This window comes from Stylophora pistillata, chromosome 3 (assembly GCF_964205215.1).
Source record: "Stylophora pistillata chromosome 3, jaStyPist1.2, whole genome shotgun sequence".
Taxonomy (NCBI): domain Eukaryota; kingdom Metazoa; phylum Cnidaria; class Anthozoa; order Scleractinia; family Pocilloporidae; genus Stylophora; species Stylophora pistillata.
In genome coordinates, this window is record NC_142521.1 from 23,784,234 (window position 1) to 23,809,047 (window position 24,814).

Genomic DNA, 24,814 nt, shown 5'->3' on the forward strand with positions numbered 1-24,814 from the left:
TGAGTCAAGTGGGGAGTCTCAAATTTTGTGACGTCATCTGTGCGCGACGCACGATCTCGAGCCCGGAGTGTTTTGGGCTTCTTGTCAGCGGTTAGTAGCAGGGTAGGTCACGTGCAGTATCGAAAGAATCGATACTCTTCGCGAGTATCGTCATTTTTCGATCCCACCTCGGTATCGCTGGTATCGACCATTTGGTATCGGTAATCGGCGGATCCCTCTTCTCTAGGCAGCGACCAACAATACGTATCATGTCCACCACAATTTAAACGGGAGTAACTATGATGTAATACTACGAAATAGATGAAGCAATCCACCGTCCATCTGAGAGAACAAGTTAGTTGCTATGAGGCCGTCGCTTTGAGCTAGTAGTCCTTGAACATCCAGTGAATGTTTCAAAATGAGACACCTGCAAGAACGAGCTGCAGTAGCCCTAAAGTGTTACATCAAACGCACCTTACGCAGTTACGGAACAGGATCCAAAAAGATTGAACTCACTAGTACCAGGTATCCAGGGCTCAAAAGAGGACAATATTCGGAGGTACCTGTTATAATAGTAGTTTAAGAACAACTTCAGAATACCTGTCCACATCATTTACATATTTCGGGAGGCTTTGAAGAATGAGGCATAACACAATAGATGCTATTCTTATTCAATAACGTGGAAATGATGTGGCTGGGTATTCTGAAGTTTAGCCCAACGGGGGAACAACTCCACGGGGGTTGGTTTCTCTAAAGATACAACTGGTCTGATTTGTGCCTGAGGTTATAGGGACAGGTATCGTCTAAGCGTGTTGGTAGAAGAGGATGGAGATGGTGGTTTAAGTCCTTCATTTTGCACATATACTCTTTACATATTTTATCTCTTCTATACGTAAGGGTCTCCACCTGTGCTAACTCGAGGGCTTCTGAGTAACTATCGGCACATGGGAAAATTATCTTAAGCGCCCTTTTCTGTATGGATTCAATTTTGTCAGACAGATAACCTGGAATGGATTGCTATACTGGTACGGCATACTCCATAACAGATCTAACAGAGCTTGTATAGACCTTTAACATGCTACCTTGGTCAACGCCGGCTCGACATAGAATACGTAGAGAGTAGAGCTTCTTGCAAGCTTTTTTATATATGTAGTTTATATAGGTAGTTCCCCAACTTACCCTTAAAATATGGCCTAGTATACAGCAAGATCTCTAATTTACCAACATTATTTCTAAGAGCCAGGCTCTCCTTACTTACTTTTCAGGGACTCCCCTTCTGAATCTGTTTACAAATGGTAATACATTTAGGCAGGGTTCACAACAAAGAATGCTGATTTTGGTCTGTATCAATATTTGTTGATCCTGTGGGAAAAGTAGGGAAAATTGAGGAATGTGATTTGTGAATAGATCCTGCTTCGAAATGTGATTGGTTGTATTTAGTGTTCCTTTCTAATTGATGGGAGGGTTGTTCATTGAGTAATATGGTCCTTTTTTTTAACTTTGGTGTATATAGGTAACAGACGAAGATGTTAGAGCTTTTGAGACTTTCATTCCTTCAAGAGTTGTTACAAATCCAGATGAAATATCACCTCACAATGTTGACTGGCTTAAAATGGTCAGGTAAAGATGTCATCATTGTAGTGTCATATCTTTAAGTTTGCATTCATATTGATTAAAGTGTGTTGTAAGTTGTGACTGTCTAACAGGAGTATTGAAAGGCTTTACTTTGGCAATGAAGATTTCAAAGATTTCAAAGATTCAGAAGATTTTGAGGATTTCAAGGATTTTTGGTAAACATTCTGTTGAGAATTTCATTAGTTTCTTCAAGGACTTTATTGGGAACTTTGAGGTGTATTTTGTCAGCAACTTTGACAAGGATTTATTTTGAACAGTGATACTGGGAGAAACGAAGAGGGGCAGAGGAAGACTAGGCCAAGGTAGAAAGAGGGTTTGTGGACTCAGCTAAGGTAGACACGAATGCAGAGAAGGGTGTGAGACTGATCTTGTGACTGAAGAATCTGGTCATAGAGGAGTAGACAGTGGTGTTTTTGTTAAACCAGATCATCTGCTAAAACCTTATTATGCATTTTCACCACCTTAGTGGTGGACAAAAGAAGCAAAGTAGTGGACTGGCAATGCTGTTCAATTCTACTCAGTGAAGAAAGCCGCCATGTCACCACCTTTGCCATACACCAAAGGGCTTTTTCTTGTTACAAACGTTTGATGTTTGGAGTGATATCCGCACTAGAGAAATACCAACAAATCATTAGAGAAGTGTCAAGGGGCTGTGCTGGGGTTGCAAACATTGTGGGTGATGTAATTGTTTATTGGTGTGGCATGGAAGAACATGACAAAGGTCTTTTTGCATTGTAAGATGTAATAATTATATCAAAAGCTTGTGCTTCATGTTTCAATGGGGTATCCAGACACCCTGATGAAACATAAAGCACAAGTTTTTTGGTGTAGCTTCTTTAAACAAGTAGCTTACTATTAATCGAGTCTTGATGTTTTGTTTTGTTAATTAAACATGAGCTGTGTGATAAAAATGGTTTGGATGGAATGCATCATTTGGGAGTTATCCAACTTAACTTGTCATATTCATTGTTTTGTGCAACATGGATTAGTCAAGTTCCAGGTTTCAGGTACCCAAAACATTAGATAAAAATGAGTGTGCTATCAATTTTGTTCCGAAATCTACAGTTTACAAGATTTTACAAATGGGTGTTACAGATTTTCCCACAATGTCAAGACCAAAGAATGCTCAGGATTTGCACCATTGAGCCAGGGGACTGTTTAAAGGTGTGGACATTGATGTGGATGTGGAAGAGTTGAATGAAAGCTTTGTTAACATGAATGCCTTAAGTCTAAGCCACTGGCTATTCAAGTTCATGCAAGAGGTTGTGAATAAATCAGATGGATGATATCCCTCTTGGATGTTTATAAAATAAGTGTATTATGTAAATTTTTGTTGATTACATGAGACATTATTTAGTTGGAATTAATTTGTTCATGTCACATGATTTTCTAGAATCAGTGGACATTTGGATATTGCATCCAAATCTTTAAAGATATAGTTCAGGTGTGGGTTATCCACCAGTGTGGATAATCTGTTGACTTTTTTTTCTCCGTATGCAATAATTGGCCAGTGCAGGTAATCAGCTGTGTGGGTAACTGGCCAGAAATTATGGTAAGTGAAGTGGGGTTAACAGTTAATGGTGACAAGTGCGAGTTCAGAGTGTAAAAATTGACTTCTTTGGTCACAAGCTGACAAATTATGGCGTGAATCAGAGTGAAGAAAAGATTGTGGCATCAGAGATGTGAGGCCTCCTAAGGAAACAAGTGAAGTATGATCTTTTATGGGTCTTAACCAGTACTCTGCAAAGTTCATGTCAGACGTGGCGTCAGTGGCAAAACCTGTACAGGAGTTGAGGAGAAAGGGAACTGTATTTCACTGGGATAATGAGTAACAAACTGCCTTTAAAGAACTAAAGTGTCTCATTACACAAAGGGAGACTCGAGCTTACTTCAAAATTGGCTGCCCTTGCACAAGCATAGAAATATGGGTTTGGTGCCTACAGTCATACAACTTCAAAGTTGTTTATGTCGGGGCATAGTTAATAGAGCGAACTGTGGTCTGGCCTAATTGCCCAGTGATGCATAGCAAACCTCATTATTGGCCATGTTGATCTTCATTTATGTGAACTTGATGTGTGGTATCTGACTGACACATTTCATTCCGCAGAAATTGGAAGAGACTAGTTACTTAGATTTAGCAATAGGTATAGGTAATCACATGATTTTGAGTGCGATTGAGAATAAATAAGCACGAGTAAATTTTTTCAAAGACTCACAAAATTGCACCAGCCTGTGTTTTCATTGGTAGAGCTGTTTTTCAGCTTCTGTATTGTTGTTGCAGTGGCAGAAGAAAACCTACTGAAAACACCCGCCATTGTTTTGCTTGCAAATTTTCATCCAAATGTTGCAACATCCAAGGCTTACATTTGATTGGCTATCTGTGAGTTATCAACGTACCGTTAAGGAACCTAAATCTGAAACACTACTACGCTTAGCCGAACTAGTGCTCACACTCAATTGTTTTTCATTCGGAAGCAACTTCTTCAAACAAACCAATGGTGTAGCCATGGGCACCAAAATGGGACCTAGCTATGCCAATCTTTTTGTAGGTTTTGTCGAACATCAATTTTTCAGCCAATACAACGGGTCCAAACCTGAACTCTACGGTCGCTACATCGACGACTGTATCGGCGCTACCTCCTCTACCAGAGAGGAGCTCACTAAATTCATAACCGCAGTCAATTCTTTTCACCTGGCTCTGAAATATACTTGGGAAATCTCTGACAATTCTTTATCCTTTTTAGACATCAAAGTTTCAGTTGAAGGTAACGGTTTATGCACTAGTGTGTATTACAAACCTACAGACTCGCATAATTACTTGTTATATTCGTCTTCGCATCCATCTCACGTTAGGAATTCCATTCCTTTTTCTCAGTTTCTAAGACTTCGTCATTTATGTAGTGATGGCTATGATTTCCACAACAAATCAGAGTCAATGGGCCAGTTCTTCGATAAATGTGGTTACCCCGTTTCCGTCGTTCAAGCGGGTTACCACCACACTCAACTCATTGATCAACATTCAGCACCACAAACGTCGCATAAGGAAGATTCCGACCGCATTCCATTCACTCTCACGTTTCACCCTCACAACCACTCAGTTAAATCCATCATTCTTAAAAACTTTAAATTACTTCAAAACGATCCAGAGACAAGCACTATCTTTCCGCAGCCTCCGCTCATTTCATTCAAACGCAACAAAAACATAGGCAATTTTTTGGTCAGAAGTTCCTTTCAGACTAATGACCAACCAGGCACCTTTAAATGCGCTCGTGCACGATGCAAAACGTGTCCTTTCATTCACAACACTGATAAAATATCGGGACCTAAACGGTCCATTAAGATCACTTCACATGCACCTCCGCCAATGTAATCTATTGCATAACTTGCACTTATTGGAAAGGAATGACAAGGACACATCAAAACCAGTCGCTAGACATTTTAATTTACCGAACCATTCTAAGCAACATATGGCAATCTGCAGTCTTTCCTTGCACTTAGGTGGCACGGAAAGCTGTAAAAGTCTTGAACAAAAGCTCATCTTTCAAACCGGCAGTCTAAATCACACAGGGATCAACGAACGCTTTTCATTCCACTAATTTATTCATGTTTTTCTCGATGCCATGCTCCCACCAATAATGTAGCTCCATTTTCTGCCTTTAAAAGCACACACAACCCACAATTCCTCTATTCGCTCTGACGAAGGGCTAATGCTCGAAATGTCAGCTTTTGTAATCATTATGGTGGCCAATTTACCATTTCAACTTTGTTGATATATCCAAATTATTTCGTTACTCCCACCGATGCAGCCCCAAACAGTTTCTTTCGAAACTATCAGCCTTTATTTATCTGTGAGTTTCTTTGATTACTGATCAATCAGAATGTCTGGTGTGTTTCTTTCTTTGCACTCAGTTAATCCTCTTCTGCACTGAATTCACTCTCCTCTGCACTGAATTAACTGAAAACTGCATTCATCTTAACCAATCAGAACTGAGAAATTTTTTCATGTATATTATTAAAGTAAAACAAGCATTTATTCTATAATGTAATGGTCAAAAACTTTTATTTTTTTGGTGGCTCCTAAAAGAGCTGTTTTTTTGTAGATCACCAATCAAACCAAGCAAACTTAGTTAACAGGATATAATTCGCCAATGTGATGTAGCAAGTTCTCGAAGCGGTTTCCCGGATACTGTCACTGCCAATTGAATTCATTGAGGTAACCTGGAAATTTATCTCTAAAAGTGTGGCTCATTCTCTTCAGCTTTTTCTTCACCTGATTCCACAATCCCTAAATGGTGTTGGTGTGAGCCACAGTAACAGGATTGACAAAGTCTTCCGAGTGATTGACCATCAAATGAATGTATCCGATGTTATTCAGGTTGAAATAGGGCGGAAACATGTCTGAAATAATGATAGTTCCTGGTCAGATAAATTCTTCAACAAGACGAGTAACCAGCATCTCTCTTGAGTGATCAGGTACACAGAAAGTGAGGGCGCAACCACTTTCTCTCACTACCATCCCGAACACCCACATACTTTTCGATACACGACTGTGGTTGTACTTACGTTTGTGGCCAAACATGGACTTGTCGATCTCAACTGTCTTCCTGCATCCTCCTAATTTAACGTTTCTATTTAGTATCTTTAGTGATGTACAGCCACTAGCCAAGAGGAATCTTTGAATTTTCAAAGAACGATCCAGCTCTTAGGGATTGCCTCTTCCTACAGCTATGTAGTGGACATTCCCAGATAAAGCCATTGCAAACATTTTGCCTTTCTTTCAACAGCATTGTGTTACCACAGTCGCACATGTGCTCAGATACTATTAAGCCAAAATCTACAAAGAATGCAAAAATCGAATGAAAACTTTGAAGTAAGGCAAGTAACTCATTATGTTCCATTATTGGAACTAGATAAATGACTTTATTTCCCACCCTTTTTAAAACTTCCATCGGATCAAAGGTAACCAATAAAGAACCAGTTATTGAAATTCAAAACTATTCAATTAATTTCAATTAAGCCAATCATGTCTTTATGAAATTCGATCCTACCATGAGTATAAAAGAACGATGTTAACTAAACTCAATTACCATTTGAATACAACTACGATCGATTCCGCAAAAATGTCTCAGCGAACATTGAAATGTACCGTTTGTGGGGGCGACCACACAAGGCTGCAGTGTGTTAATCTCTGCAACAGCTGTAGCTTGGACAAGCATCGCTGTGAATGTAACCAGTCCGAAGCCAAAAAGAGAAAAACTACCAAGCGTGCCATCAACTTGAACCACCTCTTGAGGAAGATGAAGAGGGACCAACCACTGAGGAATACGAGGTGCTGGCGAGAAAGTACAAGCGGCTCCGCAACAGCAACGAGAGCTTAGGTAAGGTAAGCCAGGCTCTCAGAGACCAGAATGGTGAACTCGGTTCAGAGATAGACGACAAAGATGCCGAGATCAAGGAGCTGAACAGCGACGCTCAAGAGCTTGCTCACATGGTCAGGATAAAAGAAGGGGTGATCGAAGACCTAAAAACATCCCTAGTTGCCGCAAAGAAAAAAAATTGCTGAATTGCAGGTGGAGCTAAGCCGAGTACTGGAAGGACGCGGCAAGCCAGACAAAAACAGCGACAGTGCCGGAAAATCCACATGATTCAGAAACTACAGTCTGGCCACAATCCACCAGAGGTACCAGAAAGTCCTTGACACAGTATGGAAGCACAACTGTAGCATGGCAAATGCATATTGCTTAGCTAGTTGTCCCAGAACGAAAATCCGTAATTTTGTTGCAACCGCAAAATTACAAGACGTTGATAAGCAGGAGCACAAGTGAGCAATAGACAAGCACCAAGGTTCAGTGAAGGAGTTGGAGACGGCATTTATGCAAGCACATTCCTACCATGGACTGCCTAAGAAGAGAGGGCAAGCTGTTGCCTATAAAGTTTGACAACTGATTCTACGAGTAGCTTTGCTACTCGATGAATCACAACAGCTCCTTTAGGAGCCATCGTCTTTATAAAAGTCATTGACCAATAAAGGAATGTATCACATTTATAAAGTAATTTCCCATACATCAAAAAACCTAAAACATCAAAAAAGATTTCTGGAGGAATGTATGTATTTAATTAATTGCAAAGGGCAACAACTGAAACAGTCATCATTGAGTCCTTTCACACACTGTTCCATAGAAACGAATATCGTTAAATCATATATCGTTAAATCGGGATTCTGCTCTACATTTTACTGTCACTTTTGAAATAACATAGGTTGTCAGGAATATTGTGAAATCGAAGATCGTAAAATCGGGGTTCCAATAAGCCCCAATTGTTGCTTACCTGAAGGAAAAATCTCTAAGTGTCCGATAGAGTAATTTTGTCTTATTAAACTGTGAAATTAATCGATGATAATTTCAAAATGGTAAACCAACAGATTACCAACAGAAAACCGACAAGTGACTAACAGTTTACCAATTGTCAGCCAACAGTTTTTTGTGTCAATTGGGAAAACTGTTGGGCGACTGTCGGCCGACTGTCAGCCATCTGTTGACCGTCTGTTGGTCATTCATCAGCTGACTGTCGAACGACAGATATTTTGGGGAGCTGTTCTTCAATTTTACCCTGATTTTTTAGATCGTCTGTAGCTGAAACATCCTTTGGATAAGCACTGTTATGATATTTTTCCTCTTTAAACTTTTGTGTGTACCTATGGTGTTCCTGCTGTGGCAGACATGTGGTGTTTTGTTCCAGAGTCTGTCAGGTCAACCATTGTGATGTATGAGGCAGGCAGCAATCTTGTTTATTTGAGATCACTCCATACAGCACACAGAGTGAAAACTAAAGAAATATGCAATACTTTGGAAGAAGGGAAATGGGAAAGCTACAGATTGAACAAAAACATGAACAAAAACAATGGAATGTAACAACTGTTGCTTACATTGGAATTTGCCTCAGAGGGACAAAGAACTCCTACCTCTGGAAAACTCTCAATTCTGTTAAGTTTACTCCTTACAGTATGAGCAACTATTAAGAACTGATATAAGAGCTCACAGTAGGGAATTTAGTTGACACTTTGATGTAGGGGAGATAAAAAGGAAAAATGCTATGAACTGCTGGCTGTCAATGGACATGCTGTAATCAATCAATCAATGAAACTTGTCTTTGAGCTAAAATACAGAACATATGTTCTTCGTAATATGGGTCAGAGTTCATTCCCTGGCAGTTACTGGTAGTTTAGTTTTGATTTGAATTTGGGAGTCAAGACAGTTACTGGGGAAGACTGTTGCCTGATTTTGACTGGTGAGAATTTGCCTCTTTTTTTTTTTTACACAGAGGAACAAGTAAAATACTACTGAAACCAAAAACTACAGAGGAAGTTTCCCAGATCCTAGCGTATTGCAATTCACGCAGGTCAGTGCTACTGCTCTTGAACCTTAATATTTTTTAAGCTTTCCAGTTTTAATGTATGCCATTTCTCAGTTTTTGGTTTAAGAATAGAGATCAGGTCAAAATGTCGTTGTTGAATGAATTGTGAGAATCCCTTTTCTTGGTCTTTCTCAGATTAGCTGTAGTCCCTCAGGGTGGAAACACTGGATTAGTTGGTGAGTTACATCCCTGTGCAACCTGCAAAGCTGATAATACATGTATTAGTAGCATATTGTAAGTTTGAAGAAGACATTAAAGGAAAACATTTAAGAACTGCCTTTGTATTTAAAACAATTTACCCCAATTTTTATGGCTTCGGCCCCGTTTAGGGTGTAGAAGCTATATATGGTATAGAAATGAATAAGAGAGTGATGGTAACAATACAATGTGGAACTTCACATGATTTGACCCAATGTCACTTATTGTTTGTTCTGGTGTATCTTTGTAGTTCAGCATTTACACCAGAGATTATTGGGTGCAATGTACACTAAGGAATAAAGAATGTCTTTTTGGAACAAATTATTTTTTGCTTAAAAAACTCAAGTTCTAATTTTTGGGTTAATAAAAAGCTAGCAAGTATGTCTCCACTTTGTACCCAACCTACCCTACCTGGGGTGAATAACAAGATGGTCAGGTACTTATTTAAGTCACAAAGAGTCCCAGAAAGAGAGACTGTTATTAATATGCATTTTAATGACTCCAATTTTACTTTTGATTTCTCACAATTTCCTTAGGTGGCAGTGTGCCAGTGTTTGATGAAATTATATTATCCACATCATTAATGAATCAAGTATTGAGCTTTGACCATGTTTCAGGTAAAAATTGAATATTTTAATAATTATAATGCCTCATATTTTTCATCTGCCTTCAAGCTCCTGCCTTAATTTTAGTCATGCAAAAATAAGGATCAACTACTTTTTATGAAAGGGAATTAGTCAATAGTAGGACCACATAAGTACAATAACATAAAACAGTTCAAATAATTTTACCCACAACTCAATAGATTTTGACTTCATATCATTAGGTATCCTTGTCTGTCAGGCTGGTTGTATTTTAGAGTCACTGGACAAATTAATGGAAGATCAAGGTTTTATCATGCCATTGGACTTGGGAGCAAAAGGAAGGTATACAAATTGTATATTCCATGTACCAGTGGTCCAGTGTGGACACTGCTTGTCTTAAACCAAAATATTAAGGGAACTAGTGTAAGTAACAGTAGCCTAAATAGATTGCTAATCTTTAAACCATCAGGCACATTTGATTCATATTCCCTGTACCATGAGTGCTTTCAACAGGATTTGAAGTAGGTGGCCATCTTGGTAAAGCACCCATTGGAGAACAACCCCCCCCCCCCCCTCCTCATATGAAAATCAATTTCCCTCTCATTAGCCAATCAGTTCCATGCAGCATAAACAGGCTTTAAACAGAGTTTAGATATTAGTCTCCTTTGTAACAACTGGTCAACTGATCATTTTATTTCTAATCAAAATCTTCCATTTTCTGACATGCAAACTTGCTGCCTGGTCGAGTTTCACAAAAAGTCCTCTGAAAGGTTACTGGTTGCCAAAGTTTGAGTCAGTATGTTCTTGGAAACTCAAATTTTTTTTGCTGAAAGTGTGGTAGATGATAAGACAATATCAATTCTTATAAATAAACTTTTTTTTCAAAAGGTAACAGTTGACTGAACGAACTTTAAAAGATGCAACCTGTTTTAGGTCTCACTTTGTGAGTTTCCATGGACTTTAGAGGCTTCTAAAAAGTCACAGAAAGGTCCAAAATGACTGGAGTCTACAAATCAATACAAGAGAATATCCTGTGTACATCAAATTTCCTAATTTACATGTCAAATTTTGATGCCACAACCAAACCTTTCTTCATCTGGCCATCTGCTGTACATCACTTTTTGACTCACAGTTGCTTGAAGTATGATATTTAGCAAAAGATGTTCATCTTGTCACAATCCAGAATGTGAGTAATTAATGTAGAACACACAAAAAAGTAGTTAAATTGAAAACTGCTAGTGAAAGATTGAATCTAAGAGTTAAAGACCACAGGGTTTGATAAATGAATAAAGTGAACACTCCAGTGCTAAATGGGGGTTGCTATAATGGGAGCCTGTGAGCCTGAGCCTTTTATGACGAGCCGGAGCCATTTTTTGCGAGCCCCAGGAAAATAACATCCAAATCTGGACATAATGCCTTTTTATGGTCTTGATTACATGCTGTCTTCATGTGTTCTTACTTCACGTGCCAAAAGGGGGGTCATGGTCCCAGGCGTTCCTTGTTTAACCGTGGAAACTGAGGATGAGAGTGTGACAACTTGTCCTATCGTGTGCTCGCTGATTGTATACAACACAATTTTTGAAATGTTGTGTTTTGGGAAGGTTGCATGGCAAAGATTCCTGTCTTATACGTTCTTCTCACATACAAACGCACACACCGTTCGTGGTAGGCCCACAGTAAATGATGTCCAGCGTTTTCACTCAAAGTACAAAAATACTAGCAAAACTGTGACAACAAACTATTAACAACAAACTATGAAGCTGAGACGAACACCTCGCTCGAAGGTGGTGCTAACAACAGCGAATTGGATGGGGATACTGACAGAAGCAACATGAATAACAAAGTTAAATATCTAAGCTAAGCTCTTCCGTTAAATACCAGCTTCTGTAATTGGTTTCTATCGGGTTCAATACTAGTAAAGTACGATTTGATATTTTGTACATAATCACTATTATTATTGTGCAAGCGATCGTGAAAGTTGGTTTGCTCTTTTTACATGGAGTTATGAGTGCTTAGTAGGAGACATAATGAATACTCTTGATGACTGTGATCTACTAGAAAAATTTTGCAATATGACCAATGTACATGAACATAATGATGTTACAGTGTCATTAACGGTAAAAAAATTCAGATCTCGTGATTCATATTATAATAGTAGTCGTGTTTTGTGTGAATGCTGTGGCTTTGTAGTTTCGAATTAATTTTACGCGTGGTGAATTCTCAAGTAAAGTGCTGACTACGAAGCCTGAGTGAACGCTCCTCGAGTGTGTCTAGTTTTATATTTTTTCAGATTTTGACCTTCAAATGCTTTCAAATGCCTTCAATACCAAAGACTGTTAGAATAAAATGAGGAGAGAAAATGGAAAGATATAGAACAAACAGTGGCTCGCAAGAAGAGGCTCGAGGCTCGCAAAAAAACAGCTCTGGCTCACACATTAGTTTCTCTCATGCTAAATTGGTTATTATTTTCTATGTTATCTAGTATGATTTTTTTTTTCTGTAAATTCAAGCTGGATGTGCACTGCCTAATTAGCCCTAACTGATGTTGTCATTCTCAGTGCAGATCATAACTTACTCAATCAGTATCAAAGACACAATGCTCTGTATTCTTTTGCATGAGTATTAATTTGGATTTCTTATTTTCCTTTTTCTTTTTCACTGATTGTGCAGTTGTCATATAGGTGGCAACATTGCAACAAATGCAGGGGGTTTGAGACGACTGAGGTATGGATCCTTACATGGCAATGTTCTCGGGCTTGAAGTGGTAATTACTGTTTCATTTATTCATTGCCAGAGTTAAAAAAAGGCAGAATGAATGAACAAGCTTGTGAGCGGGTGAGTGAATCAATGAATGATAAGACAGATGGACAGAGAGATGGACAAATAAACAGACAGATAGGCAGGCAAATAGACAAGCTAGAAAACAGACAAGCAGGCAGATAGAATTAAGAATGGAGGGAGCAACAAATTATCTTAGTTATTCATCACCCACAATAGTTATTTTTGCTGAACATTGTTATACTGTACTTCTTATCTAGTATTTCTGTTATTGAACAATAAACAATGAAATAATGTGGAATTATTTTGGGATGTTCAGGTTCTTCCAGATGGCACAATACTTGACTGTCTTTCGTCAATGTTAAAAGACAATACAGGTTTGTCGACACAGTGAGTTTGCAAATACTTACTGTAGATTATTTATAGGCAATAGAACTCACTTTTTATTGGTTTACCAGTGTAATAATCCATGGGGGATGTAAGGAGAATGAACATGAGAAAAGATTGTAAATTTCAAGCCAGAGACAAGTGGTGCTGATCCTTTTTCAATGTTCTCCAAACTTCTCAAGTGGGTTGTTATAGCTGTAAACTGTTTGGCTTTACTAGTACAATAAAGATTTTTTGACCAATCAGGGTGCTTGTAGTATCTAGTAACGTATATATAGTATCTAGTAACGTCATACATATGTTTCATATGTTTGTTGTTGTTAGTATCTAGTAAGTTGTTTTAAAAAGTGAAATGTTACTAGTATATTGAGTCTTAGGTATACTTTTACAGAGTACAAATTGAAATTCTAAGAAGTGTAAAAAAAAATCATAATCAGTAATTTCAATTTTGTTGTTCACTTACAATTTCCTGCACTAACAGTTTTTTTCCACAACTGTTATCTTTTAAAGTCAGACTCACCAAGCTTTAAGCTTCCTTTTGTGTATATTTCTATAATGGTTAAAGAAACAGACAGGACAGTATAGATTGCTTCCTTTGGTTACAACAGTGCTACATGCAGATGTAACTATACGGAGAGGATATTACAAGGTACTTGCTAAAAAAAGTTTCACATATAAAGAAAAATCCTCATTTTCAGGGTATGACCTAAAACAGCTGTTCATTGGATCAGAAGGCCACCTGGGTATAATAACAACTGCTTCAATCCTGACACCACCCAGACCCAAGGTTGGTGAACACTTAATAGATTTAAATAATTACAGTAATTAAGTAGCTTATCAATAATTTATGTGATAAAATATTTCATGTCATAAATGAAACTTCTAAGAAAAGAGGTTATTTCAATTGATAATTCTTATGCCTTTTAACCTAGGCAGGTGTACGATATTTAATAACCTGAAAAATAGGCATTCACCTTTCCTTTTCCCTAATTACCTCACATTTCCTACTCCTTTTCTTGCATTTGTTCCAATGATTTTTTAATTGATCTTCCTTTGAAGGCTGTCAATGTCACTTTTCTTGGTTGCACCACCTTCTCTGATGTTCTTAGTGTGTACAAACTGGCAAGGAGTATGTTGGGGGAAATTCTGTCAGGTAAATTTCTTGGTGTTTCGGATATGCTACTTAAATCCCCAATTTGAGATTTGCTTGGGTATCTTGCACTGTATTGTGATTTGTTCTTTGGAGACCCAACTATCAAAATCAAAATCAAAATCAAAATCAAAATGTTCATGGCCTTTTGAGTCTCACAGTAAGAATGAATGTTTTTTTTTTCTTTTTTCAGCCGTCGAATTTCTTGATGATTTTTGCATGAATCTTGTGGAAACAAAGCTTGGTCTTCATAATCCCATCAGTAAGCAGCCATTTTATGTGTTGATTGAGACTTCAGGCTCAAACAACTCCCATGATGAAGAGGTTTGTCTTTAAATGTTTAACAATCTTTGGAATGAATTTCAAGGTCATCCATAAGTTAGAATGTTAAAGAAGAGATATTAAAATAGAGCTATTGTGGGTCACTGGCTGCTTTGGATCCTTCCTTTAAAAAAAGCAATTTACTGGTAGTAAAAAGTTGTGGTATGCTCCTAATCTCAAACAAGATGCTGATTTAAGACCCCTTCTTGGATAATCCTGGCTGACTCAGTGGACATGATCCAGAACCATCAGCAAACATGATTTAAACTATAAGGGAGTGAGATATCTAGGTACTGTTATGCAGTGATACAATGGCATAAGTTCTGTCTCGAGATTCCATAAAAGGATGACAGCACTCCACTACAAATGTTATGGCTTTTCCTCTGCATGTGAAAATCACAAACATCAATACTGCAAACAAGCTTAATAATAATTCCCACTCCCTAAGAACCCGGCACCCTTTCTGAAGTGTAATGTTTCTGAAAAATGCTCTGCCCCTTCCCTTCCCTCAATCGAGTTCCTTCCTAAAGCCCTGAAAATCAATTTGTCCCTCTGGGCCTTATTAGTCTAAGAGTATTCACATTAATGGCTGAACTGGTATCACAGTCTATGACCATCCCCAGAGAGGATTTGCACCTTTCTGTCATAATTTAGGTTGTCCTTACTTCTCTCTCTCTTTTGATTATAATTCAAACTGCTAAACCAGAATGAATTATTGTGGTCATCTGACGGTAGTTTAGCAAAAATAATTTCAACCATCAGTGAAGTCAAATATTTTGACTTGGCTTGTCCAATAATTATATTTTATCACAAATTATTTATATTTTATAGAAACTTAGTTTTTTTCTGGAAAAACTTATGTTTGAAAAAATTGCAAGGGATGGAATTCTGGCAACAGATTTGTCAAAGGTATGTTTCTCTTTTGATTTGTTGAATTATTCTTACGTTTGAAGATACTTTTCATATGATATTTTAGTTACATCTGCCCGAAATAAATTAATATGTCTTTCCCAACTTAGTTAAAAGACGTGTGGGATATACGTGAAAGAATAGCAGAGGGCCTGACACATTCTGGAACAACTTACAAGGTAAGCTAAAATATACTAAATCTTACATATTTGTGGAAACATCTGTTAATGTTATTTGAATCAATGGATTGAGTTGCAGTAAAGTAATTTTGCCCATTAAGCTTGGAAAGTTATCTGGGATTGCATTACCCTTTAGATGGTGACTCTGACTTTTGTGATTTGGTCCAAAAAGTTGCCTTACCTATCAGCCAATCTAAAACTTCAGGAAAACCAATCACAAATCAGTGACATGAATTTTGCCACACCTTGCTGTTTATCTTTGTAATGTAATGTAATGATTTATTTTATGTCGAAAACGTGGAAAGTGCTTGCGCAATCTTCCGAGCCAGAGGCTCATGTTAAAACGCTCGACAAACAAAGCAATACAAGAATTAACCATATACAAGTATTAATAAGAGAAACTTAAGAACATCTAAATTTAAGGAAAAAAATATAAATATATATGACTGTGTAGATCTGATTATATAATATGTTAGATATGAATTTTTATAAATATGAACTAGCCCAAAAGTGAATATAAATAAGAACATATAAAGTTAAATACAGTTCATACATTGGCACCCTATGAAATTCACATTATTCAGCCGAGCACATTCTGTTTGGATGTTCTTAATTGTTTGGTTTTTCTGTGTTATGATACAAACTAAAAATGGCGACACTTTTCAAGTACTACTATGTATAGCTTATATGAGATGGATATGTTTTCTGTTGCTATAGTATGACTTGTCAATCCCTCTGCCAAAAATGTATGAGCTTGTGTCACATATGAGAGAAAGACTTGGTGACCTGGTGACTAATTGTGTTGGATATGGCCACCTTGGAGATTGTGAGTGTTACTACCCTTTTGCTTTAAAAACGTTATGTTGAAGTCTGTATAAAAGAATGACTTGCATGGCTGTCAGAGTTAATCAAAGTTTCTATGGCATGAAACCTGAGAGATCATTTTCTTATGCCACCACATCATCAACTCAGCAGTACCCCCCAACAACAAAAGTTGATGCCCCACCCCTGATCAAATCGATCTCCCTTCCCAAAAGCGAAGAAAACTTTTGTTTAGTTTCTGTCGAGGTGTGATTGCATTAAAATTTTTGATTTCGGTAAATCTGGGTATACGATGTTGGCATCATGTCATCATGCTTTGTTGGTTCAAGTTGCTGAAGTAGAATATTAGGACTTTATTGTGATCTACATTTTTACAGCCTTGACTAAAAATAACTGTGCCAAAATGTTAGTCATTTCTTAACAAATTATGGCTTTATGGACAGGATCTATCAGTCTCAGCCATGAACGATACAGAATTTTTTTGTTTTTTGCCAAAGAAAAAGATAGCATTAAGTCTCCATCTTTTAATGTCTCTTTTCTTATTCACAGGTAACTTACATTTGAATCTCACAACACCAGAGTTCAGTGAACAAGTGTTAAATTCCATTGAGCCTTATGTTTATCAGTGGACAGGTTTGTTTCTTCCTTAACCACTGTAAAATCGTCAGCACTTTTCAACCAATTATTTCCTTTTCTACTTTTCCGTGGCGTTGCCCAGATTGGCCATAAACTACTCAGCAGTAGAAACTCATGCAGAAAAGGGAAGATGGATAACGTTGTCGTTTCCATGACAACAATGTGAAGCGCTAAATTGTTTGTTTGGTATGCACTCGTTTCGTACTCAGTCAATTCGTAATCAGTGTGAATTGGTTCATTCCCAACCCGCATGTAGATTTGTACCCATCAAAACTCAAACGATCAAAACTCCAGTAAACAGGAGTTGATTGTCGCGTAATACTGTTAGACGGTTTATCTAACACTACACATACACATACACACACACACACACACACACACGCACACGCACACGCACACATACACACACGCGCATACGCACACACACACACGCACACACACACATACATACAAACTATTTAAACTCGGATTTAGAATAGCTCGAGAGAGCTAGTATCTCCGAGTATGATTAAAATTTAAGAAATACAGCAGAATTGTTTAAAAAAAAAGGAATATTTAACAATTATTCACCGAAGGCGAGGTGAATATCGTCGAATAACCCCTGAGACGAAGTCGAGGGGATTATTCGACAATATTCACCAACCCTGTGGCGAATAATTGTTTTAGTAAAATTTCAAAGCTGAACAATAGAGAAATTTCTAAAATCATAACATTTTAGTAACATTTATTAGCAGTTATTTTAACATTTTATATAAACTGCCTGGAGCGGTTTATATAGCGTCATATAAGGAACCGCTCGACCCATCAGATTGCTGGAAACTCTTTGCTCAGCTCTGAAATTATACTAAAAATTACTATGCACACGCATATATATCATTATCCTTAGTCTCGTCTACGCAGTAATATTACGAATAGCGCGCTTAAAAACAGTGAGAGATTAAGACGTTCTTTTGTTATCAGGCAGTGTATTCCATGCTTGAGGAGCAGCATATCCGAACGATTGTAATCCATTAGTAAGCCTATTACAGGCTTACTAATGGAATGTAATCCGATTAGCAAGCCTATTACAGGCTAGCTAGAAGTTTGACACTGAAATAAAGTTATTATTATTATTATTATTATTATTATTATTATTATTATTATTATTATTATTATAGGAGCTTGTAGTAACTCTTGGTAGATTCAATTTTAGGGTACCTCTGAGGTTGTACGCCATTTTTCGTTCTTCCAGTAGTGATCCGAGATATGGTGGAGCAATTCCATTAAGATTCTTATACGTAGTGATATACTTTTTCATTTTCATAGTGAAATACATATATCTTATTAGACATTTTGTTGTGTAGTATCGCTGAGTATTTTTGCGAGTTGTGTCGTATTTTGACGTAGGGCGAGTCAAAATACAGATAACGAGTAAAAATACTCAGCGATACTACACAACAAAACGTCTAATAAGTTATTTATTATCCAACATCCCAAACTGTTGTTTCTGCGGGCGAATTTCACGGATATTTATTTACAGGAGTGCGTGACAGAAGGATGCAAAGCGGAACGGAATTGGCGCGTTGTTGTGTTGCTGTTTCTATTTTCTTCATTTAGTGAAGAAATTTTCTGGTCATCAAGCTGTTTTTCTTCATTCGATTCATCAAATGAACATGGATCTATATTTGCCAGCCATTCTGACTATTCGTCGTCGGAAATATAATTGAAATTGTCCGCCACTTTTTTTTCCATAACTACAATCCAATTCTTTGCTTGCACGATGCGAGAAAAGCAGTTTAGCTGGTACTACAATAGACGAGTACAAATACCACATGATATTTTTACTCGTCTATGGTGTTATTCGTACTCGTCTATGATGTTATTCGTACTCGTCTAGGTGTAGACGGATAATAAATCTTCATACTCAGGAAATACTTCTTCATTTCTTGTTCTGATTTCTTATTACAAGTTACTGCTGACGGTACTAGCTCAGATCTCAACTCTCAACTCTACTCAATTCAATTCTATTCTGATTGAAAATGCTGTTCACCAGCTTAGAAAGGCAACACTAAAGGTGACACTACTAGGCTTTCAAATTTCTTGCATCGTCATCGTTCCATCTCAACCAGAAAATCACGTTAAGTTACGTGCAACAGTTCCTGCATGCTAAGTATGCGCCTTCGAGTTGCTTACGCTTTACAAAATAACCTTCTACCTAAAATTTCATACTTTTGCGGTTTCGATCGACCAAATCAGAAACAAGATTGGTAATATAGAAATTATAAAACTTATTGGCTGAACTAGAAACATACTTGGAAAGATATCTTAACCCATTGACGTCCAGTGCGCCCGTATGCGCCCATGGGGACCCACACCCTTTCTATGCCTTGTGACGTCATCACTTTTAACCCTGGAGCACGAATTTGAGCACCTACTTGAACAGGTTGAAAATATCTTACAGACGATACCAGAATGAGTGCAATTGAGTGAAGGAGATTGGAGAAATAGCCAAAAAACTGTGTCACTTTGACCTGAAAATCTGCACAAAAATCGTGTTTCACTACCCACCTACCTTTCCGAGCATGTGCTTTGAAAATAATGAGTAGTTTCTGAAAAATCTCAACACCAAAATGAAGCCTACTCAATTTCCAGCAAGTGAGGAGAAACTTCAGGCAAGGAGAGGGGGAAAAAAGGGCAGGAGAAAGAGAGAAAAGTAGAAGTCGTAAGTGGGGCATGACTTTTCAACCCAAAAACTAGGTCAAAATTTTGCTCTCTGCGCGTGCCCGAGATTTTCAGGCCGCCATTTTGCATTTGGATGGAAAGGCCGTCGAGTGCACGAGCTGTCAAGGGGTTTTTGGTAAGTTTGAGCTTTTAAAACCACAACAGTGACCCGAAATCTGCTCAACTAGCTTCAAAACACAGTTTTCCACAAAAGCTGCGGCCATTAATGGGTTAAGAGAAAATAACCTTGCAAGGTTGTTACATAACAGCAGAATAAACAGAGAATTCGAGGAAGAAGGGGCATACACAAGTACCAACCCCCAAAAAGACTAGGTGTTATTCACACAAGTCAGTTGCTTATAGATTCAGTGCGGAAGATGAAAAGCACGAATTGTTTACCCTTAAGGTCACCTTAAAGAAAGAGGTGTTGAAGGTGCCATATTAAAATTTAAGAAAGATAAACTGTTTTCTCTCAGGAAAAGATGACAATTACTGTACTTGCAAAGTAAGACCGCCATTGAAATAGAAAACTGTCAACTGCTTATTTTATTTAACTGAATGGCTTTTGCTTATATATTTATTTCCATTCATTTTCTTAACACTTAAAAGCACACTTAATGAAAATGCTTGCAATATTTCAATTATGTCTTTTAACAATACATGTTTTTAAGAAAAGTCATGCGGGTAATATACAAATAAAGCTCTGTTGTGTCTGTTTTTGACCTTGAAAATAACATAAAAAACCGCAGGTAAACAGATGTCAATTGTCGCATACGGCACGTTGGTAAATAGTCAAGCGAGTAACATACGAATTAAAATTATGTTGTGTCTATTTGTAACCAACTTGACAATAAAAAAATTAAAAAGCCAAGGTAAACAGATGTCGATTGTCGCTTACGGCGCATTGGTTAAAAGTTAAGGGAGTAGCAAACGAATAAAGTTATGTTGTGACCTTCTTAACAATTACAAATAACTTATTGCCTAGCGTAAGGTAAGTATGATATTTTCAAGATAACTGTCTTTACTCCCAAGCGGTCCGACTCCTAAATCCTCGAATCTGATTGGCTAATGCTGCGCGCTTCAGCGGTTCCGATTTTCCCATCTGGACCCAGGGTTTGGACGGTTTCGAGTTTTGCAATTTACACTTTTCAGTGGATTCGCAAGAGAGGCTTTAAGATATAAATATTATTACCAATGACTTGCAGTCATGGATGCAGACAAGGAAATTAATCAAAGCAAAAGCAAATTTTGTTATCCCAAAGAGAAAAACATACCACTAAACTAAAGAAAAACTATTGTGAAACACAAACTGCAAAACCGAAGAAATGCCAACATTTCAAAAGGACCCTCGAGAGATAACAGATTTCTGTAATTACAGGAAAGCATACTTCTGCTGAAAATGCTTGACTCGATCTAGGCAACGTGAACAGAATTTTATCAATGGTTTGGAAATTACTTTGGTAACAGTTGTAACTGTAGCCATTACTTTTTAGCAAAACATGGCGGGAGCATCAGCGCGGAGCACGGCCTAGGATTCAAGAAAGCCAATTACATACATTATTCAAAATCATCAACATCAGTGGATCTAATGAAAAACATCAAACAACATCTGGATCCTAAGGTAACTGGTTTAAATTACTAGGTTTTAACTACATTAGGTTCTATAGCAAGGCACTGGGAAAGTATCTCAAGTCTTATTACAATACAAACCTGGTTAATAAGTATATAATTTGAATATATCAACAAAGTTGAAATGGTACATTGGCCACCGTTACGATTATAAAAGCTGATGTTTCGAGCGTTAGCCCTTCGTTGGAGCGAATAGAGGAATTGTGGGTTGTGTGTGCTTTTAAAGGCAGAAAATGGAGCTACGTTATTGGTGGGAACATGGCAACGAGAAAAACACGAATAAATTAGTGGAATGAAAAGTGTTCGTTAATACCTGTGGGATTTAGACTGCCAGTTTAAAAGATGAGCTTTTGTTCAAGAGTTTTATGGCTTTCCGTGCTACCTAAGTGCAAGGAAAGACCGCAGATTGCCATATGTTGCTTAGAATGATTAGGTAAATTAAAATGTCTAGCGACTGGTTTTGATGTGTCCTTGTCATTCCTCTCCACGTCGCGAAGGTGTTCTCGGAATCGGTCACCCACAGGTGGCCCAAGTTCCGTCGCAGGCTCTTTCACAGTGAATAATTAAAAGAGTTTGTATAGTGCTTGAGTTGGACTTGCTTTTGAGCTCCGTAAATGTAAAGTTGTGTGAAATAATCAAAGAAATAAAGTCTTACCTTCATAGAGAGTAGTCTTTGTTGTTCTCCTAGCAATTTGAGGCCATTTTGATGTGTTTTAGCTTGATGCCCTAAATTACCGTGCATAAAACCCGTATTTTATGCACAGTAATTTAGGGCATCAAGCTAAAACACATCAAAACAGCCTCAAATCGCGAGGAGAACAACAAAGACTACTCTCTATGAAGGTAAGACTTTATTTCTTTGATTATTTCACACAACTTTACATTTATGGAGCTCAAAAGCAAGTTCAACTAAACCACTATACAAACTCTTTAATTATTCACTGTGAAAGAGCCTGTGACAGAGCTTGAGCCACCTGTGGGTCACCTAGTCTTCTTCCTGTTTCGCAGATGTAAATCATTTTGCAATAAGTGCAAGTTATGCAATAGATTACAATGGCAGAGTTGCACGTGAAGTGATCGGTGATCTTAATGGATCGTTTGGGTCCCGATATTTTCTCAGTGTTGTGAATGAAAGGACATGTTTTGCATCGTGCATGAGCACATTTAAAAGTGCCTGGTTGGTCATTAGTCTGAAAAGAACTTCTGACCAAAAAATTGCCTATGTTTTTGTCACATTTGAATGAAATGAGCGAAGGCTGTGAAAAGATAGTGCTTGTCTCTGGATTGTTTTTAAGTAATTTAAAGTTTTTAAGAATGATGGATTTAACTGAGTGGTTGTGAGGGTGAAACGTGAGAGTGAATGGAATGCGGTCGGAATCTTCCTTTTGTGACGTTTGTAGTCCTGAATGTCGATCAATAAGTTGGGCGCTGTGGTAACCCGCTTGAACAACAGAATCATGGTAACCACGTTTATCGAAAAACTGGCACATTGACTCCGATTTATGGTGGAAATCAGAGTCATCACTACATAAACGACAAAGTCTTAGAAAGTGAGAAAAAGGAATGGAATTCTTAAGGTGAGATGGATGCGAAGACAAATACAACAAGTAATTATGCGAGTCTGTAGGTTTGTAATACACACTAGTGCATAAACCGTTGTCTTCAATTGAAACTTTGATGTCTTAAAAAAGATAAAGAATTGTCAGAAATTTCCCAGGTATATTTCAGAGCCGGGTGAAAAGAATTGACTGTGGTTATGAATTGAGTCAGCTCCTCTCTGGTAGAGGAGGTGGCGTCGATGTAGCGACCGTAGAGTTCAGGTTTGGAGCCGTTGTATTGGCTGAAAAATTGATGTTCGACAAAACTTACATCAAGATTGGCATGGCTAGGTCCCATTTTGGTGCCCATGGCTACACCAGTAGTTTGTTGGAAAAAGTTGTCCCCGAATGAAAAACAATTGAGTGTGTTAACTAGTTCAGCTAAGCGTAGTAGTGTTTCAGATTTAGGTTCCTTAACAGTACGTTGATCAAAAAAAATGTTTAAGGGCCAGAAGACCTTCGCCATTAGGAATGACAGTGTAAAGAGACGTAATATCCATGGTGAAAAGAAGCTTTTTTGGCCAAAGAAATTAAACTCTGAAAAATTAGAAGCCAATGGTGTAGCCATGGGCATCAAATTGGGACCTAGCTATGCCAATCCTTTTGTAGGTTTTGTCGAACATCAATTTTGCGACAGAACTTGGGCCACCTGTGGGTGACCGATTCCGAGAACACCTTCACGACGTGGAGAGGAATGACAAGGACACATCAAAAGCAGTCACTAGGCATTTTAATTTACCTAATCATTCTAAGCAACATATGGCAATCTGCGATCTTTCCTTGCACTTAGGTAGCACGGAAAGCCATAAAACTCTTGAACAAAAGCTCATCTTCCGAACTGGCAGTCTAAATCCCACAGGTATTAACTAACGCTTTTCATTCCACTAATTTATTTGTGTTTTTCTCGCTGCCATGTTTCCACCAATAACGTAGCTCCATTTTCTGCCTTTAAAAGCACACACAACCAACAATTCCTCTATTCGCTCCGACGAAGGGCTAACGCTTGAAACATCAGCTTTTATAATCGTAACAATTTAGCATTTCAACTTTGTTGATATATTCAAATTATTTTGTTACCCCCACCGACGCAGCCCCAAAGAGTTTCTTTAGAAACTATCAGCCTTTATTCATTGGCTAATAAGTAAGTGAGTATAGTGATTTGCACACCTCTCCAGTCGTAATAGTTAATGATTCTAACAGAGGGCTTTTCCGCACTAGCGAATAAAACTAGAATTGTCCCAACAAAATCAAAGGACAAAATTTTAATTTATCTGTTGCATCCGCACTAAAAATTCCAAAGCTGTCAACTCCCATCAGCACTTGATCTGATCATGAGATTGACAAAGGATTCCAACTCCAATTTCTAGGATTCATCCTCAGTCATCCTAAAGTTTTAGAATCTCTGAGTTTTTCTTATCCATTCCACGATCGTCAAGGCTTGAAGGTCCTTGAACCTTTTTTCAAATCCTATTGTTTATTTGTTTGTTTGTTTGTTTCTAATGCTAGCAGGTTTGGTTGTTTCTTTTTCTTGTTAGGTGTTGACAGATGTTATATTTTTTTCAACTTCACAGGGAATTCTGAATCCTTACAAAGTTCTTCCTCGGTGACAGCAATAAAATTGGCTTGTGATAAATAAATGCAAACTAGCTTCAACTTGGCGGACACAAACCAATGACCTTCTCAGCTAACTGTGAATGGGTTTGTTTTAAATATAAAAAGAAGATCTTTAAGTTAATTTATAGTCTACCGTTTTATACATGAGCCTCTGGCTCGGGCAATTGGGCAACCATGCCTCACGTTAGACAATAAACTTTGATTGATTGATTGATTGAAATGATACATGTACTATCTCGCAAAAAATTCAAAGGAAACATCTGTTATAATTTAGAAGCTTTT

At 37.8% G+C, this 24,814-nt stretch overlaps 1 protein-coding gene and 1 pseudogene across 3 annotated transcripts; one reads left to right on the forward strand and one right to left on the reverse strand.

Moving 5' to 3' along the window:
* The first annotated feature begins 109 nt into the window (after positions 1-109).
* Positions 110-24,752, forward strand: LOC111346062 (D-2-hydroxyglutarate dehydrogenase, mitochondrial). Of its 2 annotated transcripts, none has more exons than XR_015998496.1 (17): positions 110-538; positions 1,493-1,599; positions 8,935-9,012; positions 9,163-9,203; positions 9,762-9,842; positions 10,052-10,151; positions 12,480-12,573; positions 12,907-12,964; positions 13,673-13,761; positions 14,034-14,127; positions 14,318-14,448; positions 15,277-15,354; positions 15,465-15,533; positions 16,251-16,359; positions 16,905-16,988; positions 18,511-21,312; positions 24,490-24,571. XR_015998496.1 is itself a non-coding variant. In XM_022953356.2 (17 exons), the coding sequence occupies exons 1-17, from the start codon at positions 398-400 to the stop codon at positions 24,523-24,525; spliced, it is 1,518 nt and encodes a 505-aa protein (XP_022809091.1). In that variant the 5' UTR covers positions 113-397; the 3' UTR covers positions 24,526-24,752. The 2 variants fall into 2 exon arrangements, 1 of the variants encoding a protein (XP_022809091.1); XM_022953356.2 differs by having other exon boundaries at positions 113-538; positions 21,185-21,312; positions 24,490-24,752.
* On the reverse strand, positions 5,620-9,174 carry LOC148735138 (uncharacterized; annotated as a pseudogene). The gene is made up of 2 exons (XR_015998497.1): positions 8,309-9,174; positions 5,620-6,448 (listed from the first exon to the last, which is right to left on the reverse strand). The product of XR_015998497.1 is annotated as an uncharacterized LOC148735138 (transcript).
* Positions 24,753-24,814: the final 62 nt, after the last annotated feature.